Source organism: Panthera leo, chromosome B4 (genome assembly GCF_018350215.1).
Source record: "Panthera leo isolate Ple1 chromosome B4, P.leo_Ple1_pat1.1, whole genome shotgun sequence".
Lineage (NCBI taxonomy): Eukaryota > Metazoa > Chordata > Mammalia > Carnivora > Felidae > Panthera > Panthera leo.
Window position 1 is genome coordinate 61,294,162 of NC_056685.1, and position 17,596 is coordinate 61,311,757.

The window sequence follows — 17,596 nt, forward strand, 5'->3', positions numbered from 1 at the left end:
TTAAATTTCCTGAAGTCCAACGCTATATTATATTTTACCAAAGGTAAATTATAATTTTACATTATCGAATCACAGTTTAAGTGGTTAAATTTTGTGGCCTTATATAAATTAATCATTATGGAATCTTTAGAGGATGTATAATGAATAAATGAAGGGCTAAAGCAGTTCGATAAAGCACTTCTTTAAATTTTGGTTAAACCTCAGTCAGAGCTTTATTTTCCTTTACTAATTTGCTAGTAATTATGCAGCTTCAGAGTGACAACTATTGAATTATAGGAGCGGTAGCATCATCAGACAGTTTAACATTTGCAAAAGAAAGTTAATTATCTGAAAAGTTGAGACTTATCCTGAGGTTTAAAAAATATTTTTGTGTAAGTTTTTAAAAATACATGCATATTTATTTATTTAGCTCCTTAATGCATGTTGTTTCCAACCAAGTAAATCTATTTTCAAAACAGAGATTATTGAAGAGATTTGGCTTATTTTTCTTTTCTTGGTGAATGTGCCAAAGGTCTGTTTTCTATAAGACATGTGTCTGTTTCAACTTACTATTTCGATTATGAGTAGTTTATTATCCAGAGAGACCTTCAAAAATAGAATATTTGCTAAAGAATTCTTATGTATATGGTTGAATACATATTTTAGAATGATTTAGAATTTATAAATAGCATGTAATATAATATTGGGAACATGTTAAGTATAACATATAATGCTTTCATAAAAAGGAAAGAAAAAAGATAATAATGTATTAAGCATTTCCAATAAGGAAGTGAGTGGGTGGAACATCTTCAAATGCTGATTTGGCTTCCCTTAAGATAGTGTTAACATCTTTATATTTAGCTGACTGAGGTTCCAGCATTTACACTACCCACTTAAGTTTGTCCAGTCTCCCAAGTTTTATTACTCCTTATGAATACTGCCTTGAGATTCTGACTTCCACACTTTGACTTCTACCTTTTTATATTAGGGGCGTGAACTTCCTGGGGGGCAGTTCTTTTATGTATGAAATTGCTCAGAGTTTCCATCTGCTTTCACTTGACTTGTGGTCTTGAAGATCATGCTTGGCCCATGGGATATTACAGTGTGCCGAGAGGATGTGGAGTTTTGTCAGCCAGTGAAATATGTCTGTTTTTTTTTTTTTTCTTTTTCTTTTTCTTTTTTTTTTTTTTTCAGCAGCTTTCATACACTCCTCATCCTGTGTGGTCTTCACTGAACTGAATTTATATTTAACAGAACTGCTCACCCTCTTTATCATCTTCTATGACTTGGCCTTTTTTAAGGAGAAGGTGTGTGGAAGTAACATCGGAGCCAAAAAACTGTAGTGTTGGCAATAGGAAAACTTAAAACCGAAAGCTTAAAGTAGGTTATATATGAATGTGTTCAATATTCACAAATGTGTATTTTGTAATGCAGAAGAGTGTTGTATTTCAGATATGTACAACTGTCAAAAAAAATTCCCATGCCAACAGTAGACTCCAAGTTTTGTCTGAGATCCAAATGACTTTTTTGCTTGTTTTTAGGCACTACTGCAGTCTTCAGTTAAGCAACAAGTAGAAGCTATTGAAAAACAGTACATTTCTGCAATTGAGAAACAAGCACACAAGTGTGAAGAGTTGTTAAATACTCAGGTAATAAAATTGCACATCCATTATATATTTATACTTTTCTGACTCTCCTCCCCTGAGAGCTCTATAACTGTTTATTCAGTTTCGTGCCATTTACTTTCCTTGGTGTATTTTGGAGGAAAAAACTATGCTTATGTAAACTCAATGTTAAAGTTTGGGAATTTTATGAAAGACTAAAAATAGAGCTAAAGGCCTAAAATATGTGGCTTTCCACCAAATTAATGATTCTTATGTTAATTTCTGAGTTACAGTATTATTCATCAAATAACAGAGGCAAAGAGATGACTGTGAACGTATTATGGCATGTGAAATGATCTTTAGTGCTATGAGATTTATAAATAATATTTGCATTTTTGAAAGTACTTATTTATGTTTAAGTTACCTTTCATTGCATATAGACATTGGTTTCTATTTGAATTTTTCCATTAAATTTGTTTCTTTTCTTGATTTAATGTCTTAGAAGACATAAAGACGTGATTACATTGAACAATCAGTTGAGCATTTATGGAGGTGTTATAGTGTAAATAATATATTCAAGAAATTCCCAGAAACACTTGTAAATAACATAAAACTTGGTAGGTGAAAATAAAACCAGCTTTGTTTAAAGGAACTCTTTTATATCATGAGAAAGCATACTGAGAATTTGGAAAACAAAGTTAGGTGTAGAATTTAAATGGAGACATAAATATGCTACCCTATTACCAAGATTAGGGTCAATTCTATTAAATATTTTTCAGTGTCATTTTAATAAATGGCTTGGAAGAAGAAATACATAGGGAATTTTATAAATTTAATATAACAACTATACTCTTTTGGGTGTCGAAATACTAGGTCACCAGAACTATGAAGTGTATGATTTTGTGAATGGAGAGAAAAATCATGGAGAAGAGTTAAGGTCACAGAACTGTGAAATAGCATAAAGCATGTATTAGCCAGGGCAGGGCAGGTTATGCCCTGTCTCTCTGGTTTCAGACAGCAAAGACTTATATCTTACTCATGCTACAGATACAGATACAATGTCTTGGGCCCTAGTCCCATCTTGTCTTCACCCTAGTGTAGTTCCTATGTGGAACAATACCTTTTAACATTGCAGAATGAATAGAAGCCCAAATATCCTACCAGTAATTAAATATTCTGGACTGGAAATGACGCTTCTACTCTCAGTTTATATCAGTAGTGCTTTACTTCATCATAATGAGGTCAGGTAGTGAGATCCTACTATGAATATGAAAGGGAGGGAACAGGAAATATTTGGTAAACAGCATTAATTATGCCACAGTTGGCTCTTATGGTTGCCAAATATTCCCAGTTTCCATCTTACTGGCAAATTTGCTTACCCTGTCTCCTTGGGAGAAAATCTGAAAGTTCTTTCCAAGCTGTGGCCTCAAGCTCAAAAGTCCAGGATCTTTGGATGATAGGTAGGGAATGATGTACCATAGTGTATACATTATCAGGTCCAGATATATAGTCCCTTTTGATCTAAAGAACTAGAAACTAAAATACATGTTGTTTACCTTCAACATATTTAGTATATAGTAGCAAGATAAAGGTATTTACTGTAAACACTCTCAGTAGGAAGGATGAAGAATCAGATGAACAGCTGTCATTAGTATGTAGCAATTCTAAAATCTCAATGGACAGATTAAATAATGTGTGTTATGGGGATAGGATTGCTCTTTGATTGACCATGATTCTGTTTAGGCTTTAGGGACAGAGTTTCTAGTCCACTGTTCTTCATGATCTTGTAGGTTTTAAATTCTTCAATATCTTTGTTGGCAATATCTAATATGAGTATTGGTGAGTATGCCATTTCTTAGCCTGCTTTTTGACTGTAGAAAATTGGGAGACATGGGTTACTTTAGATGGCAGATTGTGGCAGTTCAGAATAATGGTTCTTTTGGCTCCTTATCTGTTTGATTACAATCAGCTCCATTTGTGAAAGGTAAACCCACAGTTATTTTAGGGAACTACTTCCTACATTTAATTTGTTTATATGATTTTACCCCTATGGTTGCCCATTTTTCTATGTCTCTCTCTTTTTCTGATTAAAGATAACTTTGTTTATCAAGCATGGGTTTAAGAAATTCCAGGAGTCTCTTTCTCCAGACCATTTGTTCCAAATGAAAGTATATAGAGGACAGTAACAGTAATAGGCTTATTAGGTCTGTGCTTGGAGACATTTTAATCCATTGCATCCTTAATAGTGGGTGTAGCTAACATATACTTGATTCAGTACTTGCTGTAAGATTGAATGTAGTTGGCCTTTTGTTGCTTGGAGACCTTCTCAGTTGTTTCTTTTTATAAGTTGACGTTGGGAAGATAGTTATTCCTGCAAGTCCTCAAATTTCTGAACTTTTTTTGTTACCTGTAATTCGATTCTTATGAATTGTCTTCTTCTTGTGAATTCATTGCTGAATTTGTCTTTTTCTTACAATGCCTTATCGAAAATAGCCAATAACAGAGCTAATAAATGAATTCAGCAAAGTTGCAAGTTAAAAGATTAACACACAAAAATCAGTTGTATTTCTATACATTCTTGATGAATATTCAAAAAAGAAATTAAGAAAGCAATTCAGTTTACAATAACACATTAAAGAATAAAATACCTCGGAGTAAAGGAGGTGAAAGACTTGTCTGCTGAAAACTACAAAACAGGCTGAAAGAAATTAAAAATAACCTAAGTAAGCAGAAGGATATCCCATGTTCATCGACGATTTGGAAACATTTGGTGAAGAACAGTCTAAGACTACCTCAGGATATTTAGAGTATGATATTCAGTGTGATGAAATGCCATTTAAAAACCAAACACTAAAAGGGGATATGATTAGTAGGCCAAATCACATAAGGTATATAAATGGTCATCCCACACTTGTTTTTCTAATCATATTTCATAGATGCCATTTGAAATTTGAAATTAATAAATTTAATTTAACAAGAATAATAGCTGGATGGTTCCTTAGGAATAATTTAATTTAGCCTGTGTGTGTGTGTGTGTGTGTGTGTGTGTGTACACATGCATACCTTTCCCTTTTTTAATTGTTTTTTTTTTTTTCAAATTGAGAATTTAAGGGAAAAGCAAGTATATTCAGAGTAGTTTCAAGCAGATGCTCAGAAATCTGACTGCTTGATTTTGTCACTTAACTGTGTACTATGGAATGTCCTTAGCCTCTCTGTGCCTCATTTTTCTTACCTGTAAAATGTATATACAAGTAATTCCCACCTCATAGTATTGCTATGAGTATTATATGACATCAGACCTGCATAGTGCTTAGAATAGAACTTGGCACATTCTAGGTGTTCAGCTGGTATTGGCTGAATTATTATCATCTTTGCTATTCTTGGTCAAGATCATTTGTATGGCTCCTCCCAGAACCAAGGTTATGACTCACGTTTTCTAATTTCCAGTCTGTAGTAGAAAGGCTACTTATTTGTAGTTCATGTTTTATCTTGTGTTTGATTTAAAAAAGTGGCCTTTAAATTTTTATTCATTTGTCTTGGGGCCTCATCTAGTATTTGAATGCTAGACCAACTTTTTGTCCTTCTCTCTCTTCCTTATTTAATGAGGGCCTTTTTTATGACTGGCATTCTGCTGGAGTATATGAATATAATATGAGCAAGACACAGCCCTTTTATTAAGCAGGTGGAAACATGACATTATTGTAAAACTATGGTAAGTTATGATAGAATAAATAATTATGTTATATTAAAGGGTATGTAGTCCTTCATATAGGGTAAGGGAAGACTTACTGGACTAATGATGAGTTCTCTCAGGGTTCATGGGTCTAAGTGAGGTCAGAACTGAGAACTTAGCATGAGAGAGGTAGATGGAATAACGTATTCACAATCCTTTAAATGAGAGATTATAATATAAATGCTTGGCAAGGGTGGGTGAGGCTATTTAAGACTGCCAAATGAAAGATTATTTTATGCAATAGAAAGGATAATAAAGGCCCTTGTCTGACAGGAAATTGGGTCCTTAAGACATTACTAGAGACGTGACATTTGTTTGGATTTACATTTTAGTTATAATTACTCTGGCTAAAGTTTATAAAAATGAATTGATGAAAGACAGTATGAGAAGCACATAACAGCTTCTTAAACAGCCATTACAGTTATCCAAGTAAGAATGGTGGTGGCCCAAAGTAAGGTGGGTGCGTGGGAAAGAGAGATTTTCATGGTTCTGAGTCATATTAAGGGAACAGAAACCAGAGAATATGTGGGAATAAAAAAGAGGAAGTAAATGTTGATTGATAAAGGATATATTTACACACACACCAACACACACATTTTATATACATAAATATGTATTTATATACATAAATATATTTTTGTGGATGATGACCAGATTTTTGGTTTTGGCAGTGCAGTGAAATAGGAAACTTAAGACCTGGAGCATGGTTAGGGTTGAAAATTTTGTGTTTTGGACATGTTGAGTTTATAGTGCCTGTGGAATATACAAGATCAGAGTGCATAACAGAGTTGAATACAGAGTCTAGAACTATGAGAAATCTGGTTTTGAATTAATTAGTATATAGAAGTATATAGAAGGTCATTGAAAGTATGTCTGTGGATGAGACCAGAGGATATATAGAATGAGAAAATAAATTCCATCTAGGGTCCTGGAGGACCTCAATAAATAATGGATAGGCTAAGAGAGCTCATGAAGGAAACTGTAAACTGGCAAGAGAAAAAGGAAGAAACCAAATGCCTAGTATACCTAAGTCACAGGAAGAGAGCATTTTACAAAAAAGTGAGTGGTTAACATTTTCAAATGATGTAAAATAAGTAAGTAAGGTATGGATTTACAAATGACTGCTGGATATGACAACAAGAAAGTGTCATTAACAAGAATAGTTTCAGTGGAATGGTGGAGGATCGAAGTAGATAATCATATGAGTAAAAAAGAAGATGAAAAAATAGAAACAGAAGGTAAGTGTTTGAAAAGCTTATTAGATCATTAAAATAAGACAGCACACTGTAGGTAGAAGGAGCTATGAAGGGGAAATTTTATCCTCCTTGTATTTTGGCCTAGAAGTTGAACTCATTTAAACTTGCTCTTATGGGCAAGAGCCAAGTTAGTAAGACTAAAGATTTAAAAAGAAAAAATGGATAGACCAGAGTACCCAAGAAGGAGGAAGTAATGAGTGGAGGTTAACCTTTATTAGGTAAGCAAATATTTTGATGTGTGCATGTGTGTGTGTGTGTGTGTGTGTGTGTGTGTGTGTGTGTGTGACTGGGGGTGGAGGGATGTATATGTGCATAGATGTAAATTTTAAATATTATTTATACTTTTGAATTGTAACACTCATAAATTTTCTTAGTTCCTTTCTGTCAGCACTTGTAAAATCCAAATTTCTGTGAAGGATATGTACAATTTACTATTTAAAATCTCTTAAGTGCTATTAACAGATTTATATATGGAATGTTACCCAAGCACACAAAATAAACTATCTATATTATTACTTGCAGTGCCTTGTCAAAATGTCCAGTAGCCACCAACACGCTTTTTTTTAAGTTTATTTATTTATTTTGAGAGAGAGAGAGAGAGAGAGAGAGAGAGAGCACAGGAGTGTACACAAGCAGGGGAGGGACAGAAAGAAGGAGAGACAGAATCCCAAGGAGGCTCTGCACCATCAGTGCAGAGCTCACTGCAGGGCTTGAACTCACGATCTGACCTGAGCCTAGATCAATAGTCTGGTGCTCAACTTACTGTGCCACCAAGGGGCCTCCCAACATACATTTTTTAATGTATTATCTTCCAGTGTCTTCCCTAAGAAATACAAGTATCATTTGAATCCCATACCAGAATGTAAATTCTGTGAGAAATAGATTATGGGTTTATTCTGTATTTTGCTGGATCACCCAAGCCTATCAACTTTTTTGTGTATGCTCTAAGTGCAGGAAAATACCCTTGTTATTAAGAGATGTATACACCTGTTTATCCACTGTCACAATCAAGATACAGAACATTTCCATCAACCCAAGACATTATCTCATGCCCTTCTACAGTCATCCACCCTCAACAACCCTAACCCTAGGCAACCACTGATCTGTGTTTGCTACTATTGATTAGTTTACTTGCTTTAATAACAGTTGGTTGATGGGGAGTCTGGGTGGCTCAGTCAGTTAAGCGTCCGACTTCAACTCAGGTCACAATCTCGCGGTCCGTGAGTTCGAGCCCCCACGTCGGGCTCTGGGCTGATGGCTCAGAGCCTGGAGCCTGCTTTGGATTCTGTGTCTCCCTCTCTCTCTCTGCCCCTCCCCCGTTCATGCTCTGTCTCTCTGTGTCTCAAAAATAAATAAACATTAAAAAAAATAAAATAAAATAACAGTTGATTGAGCCTCCGAGTCTTGATTTTGGCTCAGGTCATGATCCTTGGGCCTTGGGATTGAGCTCCACATTGGACTCCATGCTTAGTGTGAAGCCTGCTTAAGATTTTCTCTCTCCCTGCCCCTCTCCCCTGCTTGTGCTCTTTCTCTCTCTCAAAAAAAAAAAAAAAAAAAATTAAAACTTAAAAACAAACAAACAAAAAACAGCAATGTCACCAGATACTACTAAATGGCCCCTGCAAGAATGGGGATGGTAAATCACCCCTGGATGAAAAGCACTGCTGTGATCTAGTTTTCTATCTGTACACCAATACCATACAGCTCTATTACTATGACTTTATGGTAAGTCTTAAAATTTTATGTATAAGAACTTTAATTTTATTCTTCAAAATTGTTTTGCTAGTTTAGATAATAAGCGTTTTCTTTTTTTTTTTTTAATTTTTTCTTTAACATTTATTTATTTTTGAGACAGAGAGAGATAGAGCATGAATGGGGGAGGGGCAGAGAGAGAGAGGGAGACACAGAATCTGAAGCAGGCTCCAGGCTCTGAGCCATCAGCCCAGAGCCCGACGTGGGGCTCGAACTCATGGACCGCGAGATGGTGACCTGAGCTGAAGTCGGACGCTCAACCGACTGAGCCACCCAGGCGCCCCGATAATAAGTGTTTTCTTATACATACATTCTATATTCAGCTTGTCAGTTTCCATTTAAAAAAAAAAAGCCTGTTGTGATTTTGATTAGAATTACATAATCTATAGCTTAATTTAGAAAAAAAATGCCATTTTAGCAATATTGAATCTTACAATATCCGTGAACATAGTGTTTTTCTCCATTTTATTAGATCATATTTAATTTCTCAATAATGTTTTGTGGTTTTCAGTATATAGGATCAGGTATACTTTGTTAAATTTATTTGTAAGTATTTCATTTTTAGAATACTCTCATAAATGGAATTTTAAAATTATATTTTCAGATTTTCTTTGCTAGTGTATTAATGCAATTGGTTTTTTGTATATTGCTCTTCATCCTGAAATCTTGGTAAATTCACCTTTTAAGTCTGTAACTTTTTTGTCAGTTTTCTAGGATTTTCTCTGTACCTTATAATGTCATCTGAAAATTACTCAGTATTCCATATTATTTAGGATTATGCTTTGTTTGCAATTTGTATGTCATTCATTTCTTTTTCTTGCTATTTAACTGCTAGGTCCTCCAGTATAACATTTAATATATGTGGTGACAGCGTCTTGACTTATTCCTAATTCTCAGGGAGAAACCATTTAGTCTTTAACCCTTAAGTGTAATATTAATTCTCGGTTTTCCATAGATGCCATTTGTTGAGGAAGTTATCTTTTATTACTACTTTTCTAAGAGTTTTATTTAAATCATGAGTGTTTAGTTTTTGTTCATTTATTTTTCTGTATCTATGGACATAATCATGTGTTTCTTTTTTATGTAATGTTATATATTATTGAATTTCATATATCAAACTGGTTATGTTCATGGGGCAAATCCTATTGTTAATGAGAAATTTTTATTTTATATACTGAAAGATTCAGTGGGATAAAATTCTATGGAGGATTTTTGTGTCTGTGTTCATGATGAATATAGGTCTGTAGTTTTTGGTTTTGTTCTTGTTTTCTTGTGATACCTATTTCTAGTTTTGGTGTCAGTAAAACTGGCCTCATAAAAAAGTATTTCTGCCTTCTCTGTTTTCTAAAAGGATTGGAATAGGAATAGTATTATTTTTCTTTAAATGTTTGGTGGGATCCACTGGAGAAGCCATATAGGTATATAATTTTCTTTGTTGAGACAGTTTTTAATTACTAATTTTCTGTTTATTATTTTTAGTAATTTATGTCTTTCAAGGAACCTTGCTTTGCACTTAAATTGTTAAATTTATCGGAAAAATATAATGGTGTTTTATTGTTCTTTTGTAAGATTTATAGTGATGTCCTTTCTTCTTTTCTTCATAGTGGGAATTTATATCAGTTGGTTTAGATTTAGTACTTTGTTAATCTTTTTTAAGAAGCAGTTTTTGGTTCCACTGATTTTTTTCTTTTTTTTTTCTTTTTTTATTTCATTGCTGGTCTGACCTTTATTATTCCTTCGAGTTTGATTTGCTCTATTTTTTATAGTTCTCAAGATGGAAGTACAAATACATGATTTTAGAGCTATCACGTTTATGCTAATAGCCAATTTGACTATATTCCACATATTGTAATATGGCATGTTTTCATTTTCATTTTGCTTGAGATGTTCTAAAATTTCTTTAAGATTTTTGTTTAAGCAATGAGATATACAGTAAGTTAGTTAGCTTCACATTTTTATTTAAATTCCAGTTAGTTAACATACTGTGTAATATTAGTTTCAGTTGTAGAATTGAGTGATTCATCACTTATATACAACACCCGGTGCTCATTAGAAGTGTGTTGTGTTGTTTACATTTCCCATATTTTGAGATTTTTTTTCTAGCTTTCTTTTTTTTATTGATTTCTAATTTAAATTGTTTTGTATTGAGAATATATTCTGTATTGAATCATTTATTTTCAGTGTATTAAGACCTGTTTTGTAGCTTAACATATATTCTATCTTTATGAATATACTGTGTACATTTGAAAAGAATGTATATTCTACTGTGGCTGGGTAGAATGTTCTATAAATGACAAATTAGGTCAATATGGTTGATGTTTTTCAGTTCTTCAAAATGCAGTGATTGTATTTTCTTCTTTCAGTTACTGAGAAAAAGAGTGTTGATCTCTCCAATTGTAATTGATTTTGTCTATTTCTTTCAATTCTGTCAGTTTTTTTTGTCTTGTATTCTGGTGCTTTATTGTTGAATGCATGTGATTTTGTAGTTGTTAAATTCTCCTATTGTATTTCTTAATGTCTATTTTGTATTATAATAACATAGTTAATTTAACTCTGTTATGCTTACTAGTTATATGGTCTTTCATTTTCCATTCATTTACTTTAAAATTATCTGTGTCCTTGAGGGGTGCCTGCATGACTCTATCAGTTGAGCATCTGACTTGATTTTGGCTCAGGTCGTGATCCCAGGGTCATGTGATCCAGCCCTGCGTCAGGCTCCTTACTGAGCACTGAGCCTGCTTAAGATTCTCTCTCTCTCTCTCTCTCTCTCTCTCTCTCTCTCTCTCTCTCTCTCTCATTCTCTGTCTCCCTTCCTCCCTCCCTCCCTCCCTCCCCCTCCCTCTGCCCCTCTTTCCTCCTCACACTTGCTCTTTTTCTCCCTCTCAAATTAAAAACAAAAAGACTGTTCTTTCACACATGAATTTTCTTTGTGCCTTATTTAAAATTAATAAGATATGTGTGTGTTTATTACTTAACTCTCTATTGGTTCCATTTACATGTCATAACTCCTATACTACTAGTCTTGAAGTCAGATAGCAGAAGTCCTCCAATATTGTTCTTATATTTCAAACTTGTTCTGGCTAGTCTGTGTTCTTTGCACTTACATATAAATTGTGTAATCAGCCTGTCAGTTTTTACCACAGAGCATGCTGAGATGATAGGAGCTGTGTTTACTCATATCATTTCTGACACCAAATGTGTGAGTTTCAACATCAAGCAATTCTCCAATTCCCCTGCTGGTTGTTGTATAAGTCAATTTAATTCTTCTCTTTTTTTAAAAAAAAGTTTATGTATTTAATCTGAGAGAGAGAGAGAGAGAGAGAGCAGGGGGAGGGTAGAGAGAGAGGGAGAGAATCTGAACCAGGCTCCACACCACCAGCACAGAGCCCGAGGTAGGGCTCAAACTCATGAACTGTGTGCTCATGACCTGAGCCAAAGTCAAGAGTCAGATGCTTAAGTGACTGGCCACCCAGGTGCTCTGTCAGTTTAATTCTGACAGTACCCAGAGTTAGTGCAAAGTTCAGATTAAGGGTTTACTCCCATAAGACTTACCCCACTTCATATTCCAGTTGCAAGTTCTATGCATTCTGTACTCCTAACCAACAGGCTATGAATCCAGGAGCTCCTGTAACCCCCTCTCAGTCCCTGGACCTCCTGTATTTCTGATCAAATGGCTATAAATCAAGACTTTCCACAAGCCCCTCCTGAGGTTCGATAATTTGCTAGAACAGCTCACAGAACTCAGGAATGTGTTTTACTTACTATTACCAGTTTATTATAAAGGATACAGCTCAGAACAGCCAAACAGAAGAGATGTAAAGGGTAACATGTGGGGGGAGCCAGGGTATCGTGGAGTTTCTGTGCCCTCTCCAGGTGTGTCACTCTTCCAGTTTACCCAGTTCACCAATCTGGATGCTATCTAAATCTTCTTGTTTTTATGGGGATTCCATTACATAGGCATAGTTGATTAAATCACTGACCATTGATGACTGATTCGATCTCCAGCCCCTCCCCTCTTCCTAAAGGTTGAGGAAGGGGGTAAGGTTGAATGTTCCAACCTCTAATCACATGGTTGGTTCTTCTGACAGCCCCATTCTGAAGCTACGTTGGGGTCCACCAAGAGTCATCTCATTAACAAAAACTCGGGCATAATTGAAGGGGGCTTGGTGTGAATAACAAAAGATACTCCTTTTACTCCTATCTCTAAGGAGATCCCAAGGCTTTTAGAAGCTCTGTGATAGGAGCTTGGAATGAAGACCAAATATATATTTCTTATGCTGTCACAGATGTTGCTTGGGATTGTGTTGAATCTATTTGGATGTAATTGACAACTTTACAATATTGTCTTGTTACCTAAGAATATGGTATACTGCTCCACTTATTTAAGTATTTTTTAATTTCTGTCAGTAACGTTTAAAATTTTTACTGTTCAGGTCTAGCACATCTTGTCAGATTTATTCCACATTTCTTCTTTTTTTAGTGCTGCTTTGACTTTTATATTTTTTCAACTTCAATTATCCAGTGCGTGTTGTACAAAAAAATACAATTGTATATTGGTCTTGTATTCTGTGATGATGCTAAAATCACTTGTGAGTTTTAGCAGCTTGTTTTGATAGAGTCTATTGGATTTTCTACATAGTCAATTATGTTGTCTGAGAATATAGATATTGTTCCATCTTCCTTTTAATTTAATGTCTTTTATTTTTCTTACTGCACTGGCTAAACCTCTAGTACAATATTGAAAACCTCTAGTACAATAGTACAATATGGAAGGATATCTTTGCCTTTTGCTTGACCATGGGAAGAAAGCATTTAGTTTTTCATCATTAGCTATAATGTTATCTCTAGATATCTTCATGAAAGTTCTCTACTAGGTCGAGTATTTTTCTTTCTACTCCTAGTTTTTATTCTGGGAATAGATGTTGGATTTTGTCAAACAAATACATATATAATTTATGTTATATATGTATATGTATTTTCTCATAATATTCTCTTGTTGTCCTTTTATATCTGTAGCAAGTTTTGTGATGTCTCTTATCTTATTCCAGGTATTAGTAATCTGTCATTTTTCTCTTTTCCTGATTAGTTTTGTAGAAGTTTATTGATTCTTTTAATCTTTTCAAAGACCAGCTTTTGGTTTCATTGATTTTATTTTTTGTGTTTTTCTTATTTCTATATCATTGACTGATACTCTGACCTTTATTATTTTATTTATTTAGTTTAATTGGATTTCAGTTTGCACTTATTCTGGTGTCTTAAAACAGAAGCTTAGGCCATTGACTGATACTTTTATTTTTCAGTATAAGCCTTTAGTGATATGTTTCTTTCTAGGTACTACTTTAGGTGCATGTCTCACATTTTTAAATGGCATGTTTTCATTTTCAGTGACTTAAATATACTTTTTAATTTTTCTTTTTATTTCTTCTTTTATCCTTGGGTTATTTAGAAGTGTGTTATTTAATGTTAAAATATTTTCTGGTTTTCTACATGTATCTCTTTTATTGATTTCTAATCTTATTCTAATGTGGGCAGAGAACATTATGTGATTTAAATATTTTTTTGAGGTTTGTTTTATGGCTCAGGATATGCTCTGTCTTGGTAAATATTCCTTATCTACTTGAAAAGAATGCACATTCTTCTGTTGGAGTTTCTTTATAAGTGTCATTTAGATCAAGTTTTTGATTGAGTTGTTCAAGTCTTCTCTATTGTTACAGATTTTCTTTCTTCTTGTCTGCCACTTATTGAGAGGCAAGTGTTGAAAGATCTGACTGTGCTTATGGATTTGACTAGTTTCCCTTGCAATTCTATTTTTTTGCTAGTGATTTTGACACACTTCTATTTAGTATATAAACATTTAGGATTAAGTCCTCTTAATATAATTTTCTCTTTAACACTATGAAATGCCTTTTCTCTGATAATGTTGTTTGTTATGAGATCTGCTTTGTTTGATATTAATATAGTTTCTTCACCTGTCTTTTGATTATTGTCAGAATAATATATTTTCCCCTATACTTTTACTTTTTCCCCCCTTTACTTTTAATCTATTTCTGTCTGTATGTTTAAAATGGGTTTCTTACAAGAAGCGGGTGGTTGGCTCTTACTTTTATGTAATCAAATAGCCACTGCCTTTTTATTATGTGGGATTTATTTGTTTGTTTGTTTGTTTGTTTGTTTGTTTGTTTGAAGTAGGCTCCATGCCCTGTGTGGAGCCTATAAAGGGCTTGAACTCAAGACTCAGGTCAAGACCTGAGCTGAGATCAAGAGTTGGACACTTAATGGACTAAGCCACTCAGGCACCCCCTTTTTATTGTGTTTTTAAAACTCTTTACATTTGATGTGATTATCGATACTTTGGGGTTTGAATGTACCATACTGCTATTTGTTTTCTGTCTGTTCCATGTTTTCTTTGTGTGTTTTTGTGTGTGTATGTGTGTGTGTGTGTGTGCCTACTTTTGGATTATGTTAATGATTTCATTTTATGTCTTTTGTTGGTTTATTATGTACAACTCTTTGTTGTGTTATTTTGTGATTAGGGAAGGTTGGCAACATTTTTTTGAAAATGGGTAGATAATAAAATAAGTATTTTAGATTCTCTGCTAAAACTGTTTTAACTCTGCCAGTATAGTGAGAAAGCAGCCATAAACAATATGTGAATGAGTGACCATTGCTATGTTTCAATAAAAGTTTATTTACAAAATCAGGCTACAGGTTAAATTTGAACCAGAGACCATACTTTGCCAAACCTTTTAGGATCTTGAATTCTTAATTTCCTCTTTATGGTAATTTTCCCCTCACATTAGCTTTATCATGAAAATCCCTTGGATTCCTTAGTAATGTTCCCTTTCCTGCAGAGTCTGATACAGTAGATCCATTGGGACAAAAGAATATATGAATGTTATGAAATTGGCAATAGTTAGCTATTTTTAGTCAAAACCCAGCATATTTGGGGGCTTCAATGTGGTGTTTTAACAAGAATCCAGGTATTTGTGAATATTTTGTTTCCACAATATTAGGAAACATCATTTGGGGCAATGTTTTCTAAGTTTCTTGATAATGAGAATAGTGGGGATATTTGTTTACTATTCAGATTAACAGGATTCTCCTCTATTAATTTTTATTCTTAACAATTTAGTTGGAGCCCAAGGCAAATCAGGTAATATCTATGAGAGAACTTTGATAGACACTGTTTTAGTATTGCCTTCATATTGCTAATCTTCAGCATTCCTTCTTCTTTCTCATCCTTCAAGTTGCAGAATTATAAGAGGAAAGAATCCCTACTCCTACTTTTACTATTCCTACTTTTTAAGGTGTTTTTAACCTCAAACCAGTTAAAGGGATAGGTTGGAAGAAAGGACATGTAATTTTTTGATATTTTTGTGGACTAAGAAGCTACTTCAAATGGTATCTTTTATTAGTAGTTTGGATTAGGGCAACTATAGAATTTCTTTGTACTTATTTTTTAAAATCTCTAAATTAGAGTTAATTGTAGTATCTAATAGGTGCTATATAAGGATTAAGTGAAGCAAAGTGTCTAGTATATAGTAATTACTCAATAACTAGTAGCTGTAGTTCTATGGAAAAATCTCTAGATTTAGTTCTTTTGTTATCTGTGATTACTTTTATGCAAAGGGATGTCCGTTATCCTGAAATACAAGAAATCGTTCACACATTCATTGTTATTTTTTAAGGTTTTTTATTTGAGAGAATGCTTAGATTTTTTTATGTGGTTACAATTTCCATTAGCATTTGGTAATTGATGTTTTCAAATAATTTCCATACAAATTCTGGAAAATTCCTCTATCAATTTTGAGACTTCCCGTGTCACATTTTATTGTAATTTTTGGTAACTAAATAAAGCAAACACAAAATTAGTATACTAGGCATAGCATTAGATTTAACACATGGTTTTGTAGCAGAGGAAAAATGTTTTTTTTCTAATATTTTCCTCAGTTCTCTGGCTGGGGCCTTATAAACTGAAGTGACAAAAGACAGATTAACAAAGAGATGACCATATATATTCACTTAATGTACTTTTTTCATGACATGGGAACTTTAATAAGGAAATAAAACCAAGATACACTAAAACCTGAGCATTTTTATACTAGATTTGATGAATAGTGGAAAGTCATGGAAAAACATGATAGGACAAAAGGCTATAAGCAAAGCGAACTGGGGGCAATTTAGTAAGACCTGTTCATTTGGATTCTTGACATCCACCTGTCTTCAGAAATAAGGAAGCTCCTTTTTTTCTGGGTATAGGGTGGGCACTTCTGACAAGAAGTTCTTACCACTTACGTCAGGGGAAAAAGAGAAGGTCAGAGGATTCTTCCTGCACCTTCCATTTCTCACATTCCTTCAGCCTAAAATATTTAGTATGTCAAGGTGCCAGAGTCTTGGATAGTGTGTTCTGAACACTGTCAATTTCATTATGACATATTTGCTTCAGACCTTTTAAATTTGGGGGGAAAGTACTGTCTCAACTTCTCTGTCATACTTCCCTTCCTCTTCTCTAAAGGACAAATATTATACAGGCTTTACCACGTTTTTACTCTTGCCTCCATGTACCCATACTTGTTCAGTATTTAGTTTCAGTCCTTAAATTCCCCCCAAATATTACTGTGATTATTTACATTTTTATTGTGATGTGCTCACATATTTACAGATTTTTTTTGTTTACCTGTTACTGCTTGCCTTCTCTCCTTCATGAGTTCAATCTACTTCTTATAGTCTTTATTAATTATGAAGTAGAAACTTTAACATTTTTTTTCTGAAACTTTTTATTGTATCATAATTTGTGAAAAGAATTCCAGTACTGTGTAAAATACTATAGCAGTTGTTTTTCCTGAAGGTATTATTCCACTGTCTTTAATGTGTAATGCTTCTTATGAGATGCCTGATGTTCGTTCAGTTATTGATATTTTATAGATCATCTGTCTTTATGCTTTGGTTATTTTTCATAGTTCGTTTTTATCCTTGATGTTCTAAAATTTTACTCTGATGAGCTTATAATATATCTTTGAATTTAGTTTTTATACATCCTGTGCAGGCATGGCAGTGATAGCTAACTACCCACCAAAATTTGTTCCTCTTACTTAACATATGGTTGTAACAACTAGCTGGCGTTCCCTGAGCGGGTCTTTTCCTTTGCCTTTGTGGAGTTGTTGTCATTCATAAAGGCGTCCTTTTGCCTATATCCTCCCATTAAATACCTATCAAGTGAAACCACTAATATGAATAATCCCTTTCAGATTCAACAGTTTAGTTTAGATTAT

At 33.9% G+C, this 17,596-nt stretch overlaps 1 protein-coding gene across 10 annotated transcripts in view; it reads left to right on the plus strand.

Annotated features, from left to right (window-relative positions):
- CCDC91 (coiled-coil domain containing 91) overlaps positions 1-17,596 on the plus strand; it is a 347,760-nt gene that overhangs the window by 210,211 nt on the left and 119,953 nt on the right. For all 10 annotated transcript variants that reach the window (XM_042946164.1, XM_042946169.1, XM_042946162.1 and 7 more), the window contains one exon: positions 1,521-1,628. In XM_042946164.1, coding sequence (XP_042802098.1) covers positions 1,521-1,628 — 108 coding nt within the window. The remainder of the gene's footprint in view (positions 1-1,520; positions 1,629-17,596) is intronic.